The sequence below is a fragment of the Rattus norvegicus genome, chromosome 4 (assembly GCF_036323735.1).
Source record: "Rattus norvegicus strain BN/NHsdMcwi chromosome 4, GRCr8, whole genome shotgun sequence".
NCBI classification, from domain to species: Eukaryota; Metazoa; Chordata; class Mammalia; order Rodentia; family Muridae; genus Rattus; species Rattus norvegicus.
Window position 1 is genome coordinate 166,765,151 of NC_086022.1, and position 13,655 is coordinate 166,778,805.

General features: G+C 39.5%; 1 protein-coding gene across 3 annotated transcripts; it reads right to left on the minus strand.

The window, feature by feature from the left end:
* Positions 1–407: 407 nt before the first annotated feature.
* Positions 408–8,256, minus strand: Magohb (mago homolog B, exon junction complex subunit). 3 transcript variants are annotated; one of them, XM_008763424.4, is made up of 6 exons: positions 8,097–8,236; positions 5,274–5,426; positions 5,063–5,121; positions 4,065–4,175; positions 1,646–1,728; positions 408–750 (listed from the first exon to the last, which is right to left on the minus strand). In XM_008763424.4, the coding sequence occupies exons 3-6, from the start codon at positions 5,075–5,077 to the stop codon at positions 651–653; spliced, it is 309 nt and encodes a 102-aa protein (XP_008761646.1). In that variant the 5' UTR covers positions 5,078–5,121; positions 5,274–5,426; positions 8,097–8,236; the 3' UTR covers positions 408–650. The 3 variants fall into 3 exon arrangements, 2 of the variants coding, with proteins under 2 accessions (XP_008761646.1, NP_001178034.1); NM_001191105.1 differs by lacking the exon at positions 5,274–5,426 and having other exon boundaries at positions 468–750; positions 8,097–8,190; XR_005503315.2 differs by lacking the exon at positions 5,274–5,426 and having other exon boundaries at positions 713–750; positions 4,054–4,175; positions 8,097–8,256.
* Between the last annotated feature and the right edge of the window lie 5,399 nt (positions 8,257–13,655).

Sequence of the window (13,655 nt, forward strand, 5' to 3'; positions counted from 1 at the left end):
AGCTTAACTCAGCTCCCACACTTATGTGTACACACACGCATGAGAATAAGATAGGCCAAATGTGGAGTACTGTGTTCTTCCAACAACTTAGGAAAATATTTAAATGTAAAGTATCCCAAAAGGGCTTGTGATAATGTTAAAACAAAACAAAACAAAACAAAACTCAAACCTCTTTTAGAAAAACAAACAACAAAAGCAAAAACACCCTTGGTAGTGTCACAAAGGTAAGTTCTATGAAGTGTGGAAGCAGAGGAGTGAGAGTGACTCTGTGGCACCTTCCACAGCTAGGAGTTGGCTGTGTATTTCCAGATGAGAGGCCTCTGCTCTAAGCTCTACCAAGCAGAACACTTACTGTCCTTGACGCAAGTCACTGATTCAGTTGCAAAAGCAAACAACCACTCTACATCTAGGCTTTGGTACTTTTTATTAGAGTGAATTTTCAACAAAAAGTGGCTTTTCTTTACAGAATCAATTATATATAAGAACTGTCCATTCCACGTGGAGGCAAGAAATAAAAACCATTTAACCTGTTGTTTTTTTTCATATATTGAGTTTATATACAAAAGTTTCACATTCATAAAAATCCCGAAATTATTAATAAAAAACCCTTCTTTTAATTAAATATATAAATAACCTCAAAAACATCCCATTCAAATCGGCTTAATCTTGAAGTGTAGACCAATGAGGCTGAACACTAAACATTTCAGGTCTTGCACCAAATAGTAAAATACACGGAGGCCTTCGGGATCTCTAAAATTTAAAAAAAAAAGTCAAAGTTATTTTTTGCTCCCTATGAAACGATCTTACAAATTCCTGAAACAAAACGAAACCCTTGTACCGATTAACCAATTGACTTAAGGAAAAAGGAATACTCTTGCTGACAGCTATGGTGAACAGGCTGAGTAACCAACACTTCCCTCTTCCTGTAAGGAAGAATGCAATTAGGAGCACTCACTGCTCTCCGAAGAGAAGTGCAGCCACTTAGAAACCCAGCAGAGTACGGAGGATGCTGTGTATATACAGAGGAACTGTGAGAATACATTTATAGGTTAAAACGTTGGCTGTTCTTTGTAATTGTCATGCATCCATTCCTTTGCCCTTCTTTATTACTTATTTGAGGCACATACTATGTCCCGGGCACTATGATTACTCTGAAGACAGCCCAGTTCCCATGCAGTGTATACTTAAGCAAGTTCTGATTTAGGGCAGCAAGGAGTAATGGAAGCATTATGGGGACATTTTGAGGGAAAGGAGCATGAAGAAGCGACTCAGTGATTCAGTCCAGCAAAGCTTCAGTGGTGCTGCAAAGAAGCTAAGAACGCAAAGGAGGCTCACACATGCCTACGTTCTTTTCAGTGCGATGTAGCATGGGCCCAATGGAGCTGACGAATCCAAACAGTTCCCTTCTGTTTTCTGACATTAGACCAAGGCTTTTTAATCAAAACGACCAACGAAAGTGAGGATTGCTATGCACACTGCTGAACTAAGGACTTTAGACAGTGAAATACTCTGCTAACTTCTCTGACAGACAAGAAAACAAGTGTTTAATTACTTAAAAGTCTGAACACTAAACTGCCGTGGCCAACAGCCAGCAGCTCTGACATGAGCTTCAGTAATGAGATCAGCTAAACTGTAATATACTTACTTTGACTGATTTACATCAATGAGAGAACCTATTTTTGATGTGGTAAAAGAAATGTGTTCATCCCCGATTACGATTTCAAGTTCCTGGAAACAAAACAGTAGAGAAATGGCATCAATAAAAAAAAAAAAAAAAAAAAAAAAAAAAAGTCCACCCCAAAGACATCTGTATTCATGCTACAAGAAGTACAAACTTTCCAGAACTTAATGACAGGGAAAGAAATTTAATCTTAGGCAAGCCTGGTGACACATGTTTATAACCTCAGCACTCCAGAAGTAAGGCAGGAGAATTGCTTAAGTCTAAAGCCAGCCTGCTTTACAGAGAAAGTTCCAGACTGGTCAGGGCTACACAGAAAAACTCTATCAAAAAACCAAAAGAAATTTACTTTGCTAACAGAATTCTCTTAATGTAACCTCACTGACTGTTCATGACCAATAGACTTAGTTTCTGGACCAACCCAGAACTGCTTTCCAGAGCAGTCATAAAAAAAGGGGCTCAAACAAAACAACACTGAAATGTTTCTTGTGATGCTGGTGAACATGAGAGCTGGCACATTAAAGCACAGTTTAGAAATGATTATTAATACAAATCCATTTAAAATATCACAAATGTATTTTCTCTTTATGTAAGTTTCTGCAGATATACGACACTAACAGAAGCTAAAGCTTTAGAGTCTGCCATGCATCGGGCCTGACTGCTAGGAGATTACGAGTATTCTCTGCAGTCCCTAAAACACCTTTACAACGTTATAGTCTTTACTAGCCTTCTATCACAAATGTTCAATCCTAAACTCACAAAGCACAGAACACACAAAGATATCAATAACCACAAGTAACACTGGCTCTCCATAGAGTAATGTGGCTACTTAGAGCCTAATCCCCTCTGAAACAGAATGAAAACTAGAACTTACATAACAATGCAACATAATCAATATAATCTAGTTACTCCAGGATGATTATCATCATACAAATTTTATCTGTACTACTTATCCAGAAATCTAAAGCTAGTGAAGGAGCTGCATATTAGTGCATTTTTACACTAAATTATCAACCAGATGCTATTAAAGACAGTCCCAGCTATTTAATCAAAAGGCCTAACTGTGCACTTCATGAGACACAGCCACCTGAGGATTAGCTAAGATTCTCTGCTAATCACAGCAGGCTTGGTTTAACTATCCGGCAGCAGTGTCTGGAGCACGCAGACTACTCCCTCACAGAGAACGCAAAGCTACTACACAGGAATGAGCACTGGCTCTCCCCAGATGAAAACATTTTTATACATACTCAACGTCCTCTGTCTCTGAATTTATTTTTCTAAAATTGATGTTCAGAAATGTTACTAAGGCAGAGATAAATGAAAAATAGCAACATTTTCTCATGTATATTACAAATCTACCCTCTGAAAGAGTATATCGCCTTATTAACACAGACAAATCTGCATATCACATCCTCCCTGTAGAAACAAGTTTAATAGTTTTAAAATGCCCTGCTGTTCTCTGTGGACACAGATGCCCAGTTACTCCTATGCAGTGGCCCTGTAACTCGGGTTCCCGCAGGACACAGACCACCGCCTCTGCTTCCTGATACGACGCTCTGCATGGAGTTCCTGCCACAGAACAGTTCCACCACTGCTCCTTTCAACATGTGCCAGGCTTCTCTACAGATCTTTCTTCTCGTCAAAAAGAGTGCCCGCCATATGTATAGTCCTCAGAACACACAAAAGTGACATTAGATGCTTAGTTCTTTCGACCTTGTATCTCATTTCTCTAAGAGTTGAAAAGTCCCAATTTAGAAACCAAACTGTCTATACAGAGTGAAATTGGGCCTGCCGAGTTCTTTGGGAGCACTTTGGAAACATCGATTATTCTGAGGGGGGTCTAAGAAGCAAACACAATGGTCCACTTGAGCAAAGAAATCCATCGGGTCTCTCTCTGCGGCTCTCAGATATATGAATGTTAAGACAAGAAATTGGAGAAAGTGAACTGCTACATTCAATGAGAATAACCATAACTCTCAAATTTAGCTAGCAATGATGGTGTATACATATTTATAGCAGAAATAACTAATAATAATAGCTAATTTATAATAAATAACTCATAAGTGTCAAAATGTCCAAGCTTGAGCTGTACAAGTTAGAGAAAAGATGTTACTGCCTAACTTTAGAGCTATGTGCTAATACCTTTAGTAAGTGGAGCTAGCAAGGAAAATGGAGCCAAGTAAGGGCTGTGAGGTGTAACTCAGAAGCATTTGCTTGCTGGGAATGTACAAACCTTGACTTCAATCTCCAATACCAAAATTAAAAAGTTTACAGAGAAAGTAAAGTTATATAATCAAAGTTTCAATTAAAAAAAAAAATCCTAAAAACACACTAAGTATATTACCAACTTTGACTCTATCCACTTAAAAACTCACAAGGCACAGACCTGCCGGCCAACCCTGTCAGGAGGCGGCCACAGAGCGTCGTCCTCCTTTGTAATTTCACTGTCGTCAATGATCCTTTTCAGTTCTTCCATTACACTCTTGTGGACATAAGCCTGAAAATCAGTTCAATAAAATCTGTAAATGCCCATCTGTTTGAATGTCCCACAGTTCAGCATGACAAAATAAAAGCAAGTCCTAACTAAATGTCCAAACACAATAGGCGTGAACAACTGAATTTGATCCCAAATCGTCCTTCTCACTACTGCTACTTTTTCTACACCGTGCTCTTTACAACACACTGTGCCGTCTTCCCACTCTAGCTTCTTTGAGGCTCCATATTCTTCTGGGGAAGCAGGGGCACCCAGGCAGCTTACAGTTACTGGGCCAGTATTAGGGCCATAGAGTAAGAGCACAATGCTCTCACACGTGAGCTGGCACTCAAAGGCCAGCCTGACTTCCACGCCTTTCATTTAAAATTTACACTTCATAAAATGAATTAAATGATATGGGGTTATAAGTATTAAGGGTGATTCTTTTGTTAAAAAAAAAAAACACTAAAATGAAAACCACCAAGATGACTTAGTGGGTAAAGGCAGCCGAGGAAAAAGTCCTGTGTTCTATCACTAGAACCCATATAGTAAGAGAAAACCAATTTCTACCAGCTGCATACAAACACAATAAAAAATTTTTTAAAAAAATGCTATAATCATATGTAATTAAAATAAAAACATTTCAATCTATAAATTGGTTTCTTGAAACAGACCTCTGAAATAACTTCAGGATAAATGAACAAGATATAAAAAAATAAACATGTAAACAGAAGTTAGCCAGAGGCAGGTGGATCTCTGAGTTCAAAGTCAGTCTAGTTGGCTTACACTGAGTTCCCCGACAGCCAGGGCTACAAAGTGAGACGCTGTCTCAAAAGAAAGGGAGAGAGAGAGAGAAAGAGAGAGAGAGAGAAAAGAGAGAGAGAGAGAGAGAGAGAGAAAATAGAACTTGCCTCTTTTCTGATCATCACATCATTTTTATAATTGCTGTTGTTGGCATATCTAAGCTTCCCTGTGTGGAGAGAAAGAGAACATCATGAGTAATTTTAAAGGTAAAGATAATTCCATAATCCCACTTTTATTAGTATATCTACTTTCCTCATGCAAGATCAATGCTAAATACTCAATTAAAAGCAGGCTAGTAATTTTTAAAATAATCCATACCTTCAACATAAAATGGGTCAGGTTTGTTAAGGTCTGTTTGCTTTCCTTCCTTCCTTCCTTCTTTCCTTCCTTCCTTTCTTTGAGACAAGATCTCAATGTGTAACGAGGTTGGCAGCCTTGAACAAACAGGGATCTATCCGTCTGCCTCGTTGCCTATGTTTGGGGATTAAAGTTGTGCACAGTAAACAGTTTATTTTCTTACCTAGCCCTGAGCACAAAGTGACTGTGTCTAACTACTAAGTATTCTCTTTAGTGTCATGTGAGTACCTAGTGCTGTTCTCACAATATTTCACCTGGTCTCTAAAGGAATTCTAAGAATGGGTTTCACTTTCTCACCTCTTCACAGGAGATAAAATCAAGGCAAGCAACTTACGCAGCGTCACACAGTCTCAAAAGGTCTGTTTTTGATCAACTCTTTCTCTATAGTTCCAAAAATGATCTCTCAATTCTTTCCCTTCATGTTAGTGTATATGGATAAGATAATGATTTTTTTTTAACTAGGAAGCATGCAAACGACATGAACTGCCAAGCCTGTTCGCTGACTTATTCAACCCATTCCTCACAAGCTCTGAAGCCCCTGGTGTGTGCTTCCCTGTCAGTCAGGTGCCCTGATACAGCTGCAATGTCTTTCTCATCTGCCAAACTGACAGATTCTGTGGTTCATGATTTTGCATGTGAGTCGAGCAATGCGGTGGCAGAGATGCATGAGGACCGACCTCTACTTAAGATTCCCCTGATACCGTGGGGTTCTTAATTCATGTGACTCAGGGCGATAAGGACAAGCTGGTGTTGTTCACAGGCAAGAGGAACAAGAACTGAATTACAAGAGGAATAAGTAAAAAAAAGCAGAGAAAATAAAAGAGTAAAAGACCAGGCCACGACATCAAAATTTGGAAAACAAGGTTGAAGTTATTAAGTTTCAAAATAACGGCAGGACACTGACTGCTATGCTGACTTCTTCCTAAACGCTCCAAACCTTTGGAATACATGATCCTTTCCTTACGTTTCAAAGAACCTTGTGCAAAACTTGCACAAAGCACTTAAATAAAATCCATACTATCCTATCGTAGGTTAAATGTTTATCTCCCAACTACCTTCGGCTTTGACATTTATATACTGCCGACTACACAATGAACATTCACAAATAAAAATTCTTGGTACAGGTAAGAATTGCCTTACACTACACAGGGGCTTCAACAAATCCCTGCTAATTCTGTTCTCTTCTGGGTTTTCTCTCATCCAGAAACCAAGAAGGTTCATTGTTTTTATCTCAATCAAGTATCTCATCTTCTAGAGGAAGGTTCTTTTTTGTAGGGGGAATCTTTGTGTTCGGGGGACAGGGTTTCTCTGTGTAGCTCTGGCTTTTCTGAAACTCCATCTGCCTGACTCTGCCTCCAGAATGCTAGGATTAAAGACTCAGGCAAAGCCTTTTTTGTTGTTGTTGTTTGGTTGGTTTTTTTTGTTTGTTTGTTTGTTTGTTTTTGTTTTTCAAGGTCTGATCATTTATTTCTTACTCTTAAACACTTATTGTTTACTGGACTAATACTCAAAATTAGAAGCTCCCATTGAGGACAGCCTACGTCTCTTAGAAATCTGTTCCAAGTATTTTTCTCTAGCTTCATTCTCTAGGTCAAAAGTTTAGCTCATTCTGTAGCTACTTTATTTTTCTTAGTGCATTGTTTCTTCAGAACAATACACTGGAGTTGGTGGTGTTCCAGGACATATGAAGTAACTAGATGTTTGGGTCTTGCGTGCTTTCTTCCTGGATTTCTTACAGTCTTTGTTCAAGGGCTTTTCAACGGTGCACGAGCAGACATCATCTTCTTTAGAGACACTGAAACACTTTAGGATTCTGCTAGCTCTTTGAGACCCAAGTACAGAGGGACAGGGGCTCAGTTCAGCAATATCATTTTTGTTTTTTAACAATAACCGGTGTACTCTGCACTGGGTCAAGAAGCCTTGCTTCATGGTAAAACCGTTTGTCATTCTCAGTCCTTTTTGTGATTGGGACCACACAACCCATCCATCCACTCTTCACCCAGAGCATCAGTAGCTACCTCTGTGGCCATTTGCTTCTCCGAGAAAGTACAAAGTTTGTATTCACTGTCCACCTGAAAGTGTTCTGACAGCTGGTGGCTAGGAAGGAGATATTCAGACTCATCTACACAGAGCTGACCAACTATCTAGAAGGCAGCACAAAAAGAGCTTCTGGGAGCATTCATTGACTCCCTTACCTTTGTCCATCATCCACTGGTGAAGAATTGTCTTTCAAACCTGACACATATCACACTCCCGTGTTCAGACACGGGGTTCCTCCCCTACAAAGCAGTCTTAACACAGATAGTGAATGAATGAGTAGGCCAAAAAGGCCACCTAAAGATTACAAGCATCCGCTAGAGTATGTGTCTTTTGATAATTCTGTTAACACTCCCGAAGCACAGGTTCTCTGCTCTTAAGTTTCCGATTCCTGTGTGTTCAATTTTTCTGACAGTGGCAAGATCCGCTTTTCTGAATTACTTTACAGCATTTTTTTTTCTCTTACAAGCACTGCGCAGGCGTGCTACACAAGCAAACTCTTCCAACATTGGTATGAAACCCTCCAAACCGGTTCTTCTGGAGTCTGGAGCGTTGTAACATGCCTGCCATCCCACTATCCCGAAGGCTGAAGCAAGAGAATCGTGAGTTCGAGGTCAGCCTGCACTACACAAGACCCTGACTCAAAACTAACAAGTACATTGAAATAAGAAAGGGAAAAAAAAAAAAAAAAACAGAAACCCATTCCCTGGGCGGCTCGCCCTCCCTCGCAGCCTCTCCGCCGCTCACCGTCCGGCCGAAACTCGAACTCCAGAAACTCGTGCCCAAACTTGCCCTTGTGCCCGACGTAGTACCGCAGGTAGAAATCACTAGCCAAAGCCATTTTTGCCCTCGGTAAAGCCCGGTATACCGCCGGTCCAACGTGCCGCCGGCGCGGAGTAGTGACGTCGCAGGCGCGGGCAAAGAGCGTCAACGAGGGCGCGCTTACTCCGGTAGGGAACGAAAGCCGGGAGAACTGAAGACAAAGCGAGAGACCCTCAGTTCTGAAGGTTTGCGCTGGAGCCGCTTCACCACAATCTCAAGCGCTTTGTTTTCTTTTTTTTTTTTTTTAAGATTTTTTATATGCTTCGATATTTATTTTTTAACTCTGACGGTTTTATACACGTATATGATGAATTTTAGTCGCCCCCACCACGTTACCTTCCACCATCCCTTCTCCTGCAGAACCGCTTTTACCAATAAGCCCTCCTGTGCTTTTACATCTCCTGTATGTCTGTGTTGAGGGGAGAATCACCGAGTTTTATAAAGATTGCTTGCATGAGCGCGATGGTTGGTACAAAGTCGCAGATTTCATTGTGGCATTGTATATTGTTTTGATTGAACCTCACTCCATACACCTCTCCCTCATATACTGTCTCCAATTCTTCTGTCCCAGTTATTCCCGCTGCACTTTCTTGTTAAATGCATCCTGTTACTCTTCCCACTCCATTTCTTTAACCAACCCGCAGTATCCTCTCAGGTTTAATAACCTATACTCACAAGCACATAAATACACGCATACAAAAGCTAAGATCCCTATACAAGATTTGCATTAATACTTCACGGTTACCTCACTTAACTATAATAATTGACAGATTTGTCCATTTTCCTGCATATTTCACAGTATTTTAGAAAAGAACAAATAGCTTGGGGTTTTCTTTGTTTGCTTCTAGTTATTTAAATGGGCTTGGGAGGAACATATGCAAACCATTTTTACTTTCTGGTTGCCCTATGGTATGGGTGTGTATTTTTCTGAGTTTTGAACTAAGGTTTACAAGCTGTACTTAGGGTGGGTATCTCTGATCTCCAAGCACATTGTAAAGTTGGGTGTGGCTCCACTTCCTGTAACTGGTGAAGTGAGTAAAGATACATTTCAGTGGCAACTGGATCACAATCTACCAGAGTCTCTTTGGATAATGCTTCACAGTATCCAGTGGCTAACAGCCTTGACTAAGACACAAAGTAAAATGTATCTCTCTGGTGGGGGGTTGATGTTCAAATAGCACATGAAACTGAAGAGTCCAGACAGTTATAAGAGTTTTTCATAGTGTAATACAACTTGTGAATCGGTAAGGATTAATAGTTTGTACCCTAGGTATTTGCAGGGATAGTTTAAGTTGGAGAAGTACGGAACATTCCAGTGTGGAATGGTCTTGGAGAGCACAAAAATGACAGTGAACTTGCACCCAGTGTCCACTCTTAAAGTCCTGGTTACCTTTCTGTTAGCACCACTGAGTAATCCTATTGGTGACTGATGGCCTTCTGTACTAATCCTAAGAAAAGGAGTTCAGTCTCAGTACTGTTCCCACCAAACCTTGGACAAGTCATTATCTCTGAACCTGTTTGATCATTAACTAACTAGACACAAGCGACCAACCGCCAAACACAGAACTCAGAAGATCAAATAACATGTGTGTGATATGCTTTGAAATCTAGGCGACATGGGTTTTAACGAGCCTTTCCTATGTGCCAGAGCAGATGGAAATTAGTAATAAAGCAATCACGACATTTACACCTTCGGAATAAAAGGAAAGCAAACATGTGAGGCAAAGGACAGCAAAGGGAAGCAATCAGTAAAAAGAATATATGCAATGGCCCAGCTCTGTATGAAAATGGCAAGTAGTTTTACTGGGGGTGGAGTTAGAAGATTATAAGCAAGGGGGGGGATTAAAGAGGACATAAAAATTGCTATTTGAGTTGACTTTTTTGATAAGTGCATTCTGTGACTGTCTAGCAGTATAGACAAGCATTTCAGACAAAGGATGCCACAAAGGAAAGCAGAGTGGTATGAATGTTTGTATTTGGAGAAAGCAAAAATAAACATTAAAAAAAAACTCACAATATCTGCACCTGAAATCAATAATTATACAGGGTTTGGGAAAGTGGAGTAACTGTCAAGGCACGTTGGAGCAGGTTCTCTTTCCTTTATGTAATTGTTAAATTTACTCCTGTAGCAGGGTGATAGGCTGCTACTTAGGAAAACACATTAGAAACCTGAATCACGACAACATACCAGAAGGATACCCAACCCTTCCAATTTGCCCAGGTTTGAGGAGTTTTTTCGGATGGGAAACTTCCAGTTTTAAAACCTAGAAGCCCCTGACTTATTACAAGAATAATTCACAGAAACTTGAGCAAAGTGTTGCATAGCATCTGTGAAAATATCAGCTAAAACCCCTTTCACCGAATTATACAAAAAGGAGTGTTCCATGGCCTTTGGTTCTCTGTGCATTTCCTTCAAATTTTTCACACATGTACCGCGTTCATCCTCCTATCTATCTAAATAGAACTATAGATGTCAGGATTTAAGTGTACTTACACGCAGTGTGGAATACACACAATATTAAGACTTTCCTAAGTTGGCCCATTATGTTCTTGGTCCTCTATCATGACCTATGAGTTCAGACATGTCCTCTGGAACTTATGTCTTTTTTTTTTAAAATAAAAAAGAGAACTGTATTTACCTGAACTTTCATATTATAGTCAAGATTGTACCAAAATTGGACCTTTTGAGATGGTAAACACCAGATACATGTGGGCAAGTGTTTTGTTATTAAGCTCTTAAATGTAGCTAATAATGTAGTGGGACTAAATGTAGCGGGACTGGGGAAACTTAATTTTGGGGAATTCTTAATTTTTGTTAACTTAAGTAAACATTTAAATATCACATGTGGCTAGTGTTTCTCATGTTGGTTAGCACAACTGTATAAGAGTTTCAGCTCTCTGTAATCAAAGCGAAGTAGTGAAAATATACTGTGCACATTTTCCTTTTTCCATTACTATAGTTGCCAAATTAGGGTGCAATTGGTCAGAGTTTACCTTTGAAAATAAATGTTTTTACATTACTCATGTGAAACCAAAGGACTGTTTCTGCTTTTGCCCACACTGTGGTCAACTTCACAGCACCTTGTGAAATTATTTTGACGTAGGTAGGAAACAAACCTTCCCGACTGTGATAGAAATTGAGGCTTGATGGTTTAATGCGCAATATTCGTTGATAATTTTTCCACACAAGTGTTTTATTTTTCCAGTTGTATGGTGATGTGTCAGTTTCTTTCATTTCCGGTTGTGTTTTGCTTTCTCATGTAGCCAAGCTGGCCTTAAATCCACGACCTTCTTGCGCTCACATCGAACGTGCTGGCACTACAACTGTGCACCACCACACTCCCCTTCTTAGATTTGGCTCTTCCTTAGAGTCATTAATATTTTAATTGCTCTGCTGGGTTTTTTTCCCTAGTTATAGAATTCTCTCCTTTTGAATTCTTCTTATCTGTCCTTTTATCTTGTCTATTTAAAGTGATCAAATCATTCCCTCTTCCAATATTCAGAAATGCTCTCTAACCATGTCCTAGTAAACACAACAGGTAATAAACTTATATATTCATTTTCTGTCTGTAATTTTTGTTGGTTTTATATACTTACAGAGCAAAATGTCAGAACTGTCTCTTTTAGTGAAATGAATCTATGTAGCAATACTAGTATGTAGTCTAATAGACCATCCTAACATTGGCACATTTTAAGAAGGAAAAGCCAAAGTGTAGTGATCTATTCCCATCCATTTCCATCTGCTTGCCTTTCCTTTTTATTCCCTCTTAGATTCCTTTATGGATTTCAGCCATGTCTTTTGCCACTTTATTTGAAAAGCATGTTAATGCTTTTCTGATAAATTCCCATGGTGCATAAACAGCAAACCCCCTTACACCACTGGTTATCAGGCAGGATCAGAGATTACCATGATGAAATAGAGTTAATTGTATTATTTACATCTAGAACTCTTAGAGTATGTTAGAGTATCCTATGATTTAAATAATACAGCATAACTTGTAACATACATAGAAACAAACAAACATAATCTATAAATTAAAGACTATAGGCTATCCACTGGTATTCTACATGGTTCATTGGGTATGATAAAGCGTTTTCTAAATTGTTATAATAAGTTTGAGAAAGTTCCCTTAATGTACACTAATAATTTGATCAACCTATTTTAATCTTCATTTAAAATGAAGAAAATGGAGCTGGAAAGATTGCTCAGTGGTTAAGGCTACCTGAAGAGGACCTGAGTTTGGTTCTCAGCAGCTATGTCAGACAACTCACAAACAAGAGGAACTCCAGCCCCAGGGAATGCAATGCCACCTTCTGGCCTTCCAGGTACCTGTATCCACATGCACATACCCAAGTAAGGAAAGGCAAACCACCCTCTCTTTCATCATGTGTCTCCTCCTCTTTAACACACATGCTGCAACCCGGTAGACTGCCGTTCAGTCCCCCATCTATGTACTGTCTTTTCTAGTTATTATGGTTTTGTTTATATATGGATGTTTTAGTATGTATGTGTTCAGTGCATGGCAAATCTGTTAAGAGTGTACTATATGGAGATCATAGGATAACTTTAGGCATTCATCCTTGCCGTCCACCTTGTTTGGCCTGGGTCTTCTATTGTTGACTACTGAGTATGCCAGGTAGACAGATTGAAATCTCCTGAGGATTCCTGTGTCCACTTCCCATCTTATGAAAGATATGCTGGTGTTACAGATGTGTGCTGACACATCTTTTACATGGATTCTAGAAATACAAATTCCACTCTGCAAACTTGGAGGCATGCACTTTATCGACTGAACTATCTTACCAACCCCACACTGACTTCTTCTTACCTCACAATTGTCATAAATTCCCAGAGAGAGTCCCATTCCTGGACAGTTCTTTGTATTCTTCCTGTCATTACATGACCCTTCCTTGGGGTCTCAGGTTAAAAGCCATTTATTCAGAGAGTTTTCACTCCATACTCCCTTCTACTGTCCCATATGTTTCATTTATAACATTTAACTTAAGGTTTAATTAGCAGGTAGCCACACATAAATAAATCCTGCCTAACAGTGTTCAAAGATTCCAACACATATCCCACTGTCTGACACAGCAAACTTTGACACTCAACATTTTTAAATATTCAAATAAGGAATACTTTGTAAAAGTGGCTCAAATTAACAGCTGGTGGAAAACAATAAGAAAACACCCTTCTTCCTTCCTTCTCCTGCCCACTTAAATCCTGGCTACTCATTGTGGTATCCCTACAGCAACAAGAAAACATTCCTCCTTTAGCTGACTCATTGTGACTACATCAAGATTTCAGTTGATGCCCTGGTGTCAGTTTCCAGCTGCCAATCATCCTTTCCACAATAGCTCTCCTTGTCCTTCCCAAGGTACCAGGGTGTTCTTGCAAAGACTGACCAGCGTGTTAAATAGAATTGCCCTCACTGTGATACTTAACATTATTATGGAATCATAGATTATTGTCATTAGCCAAAACCC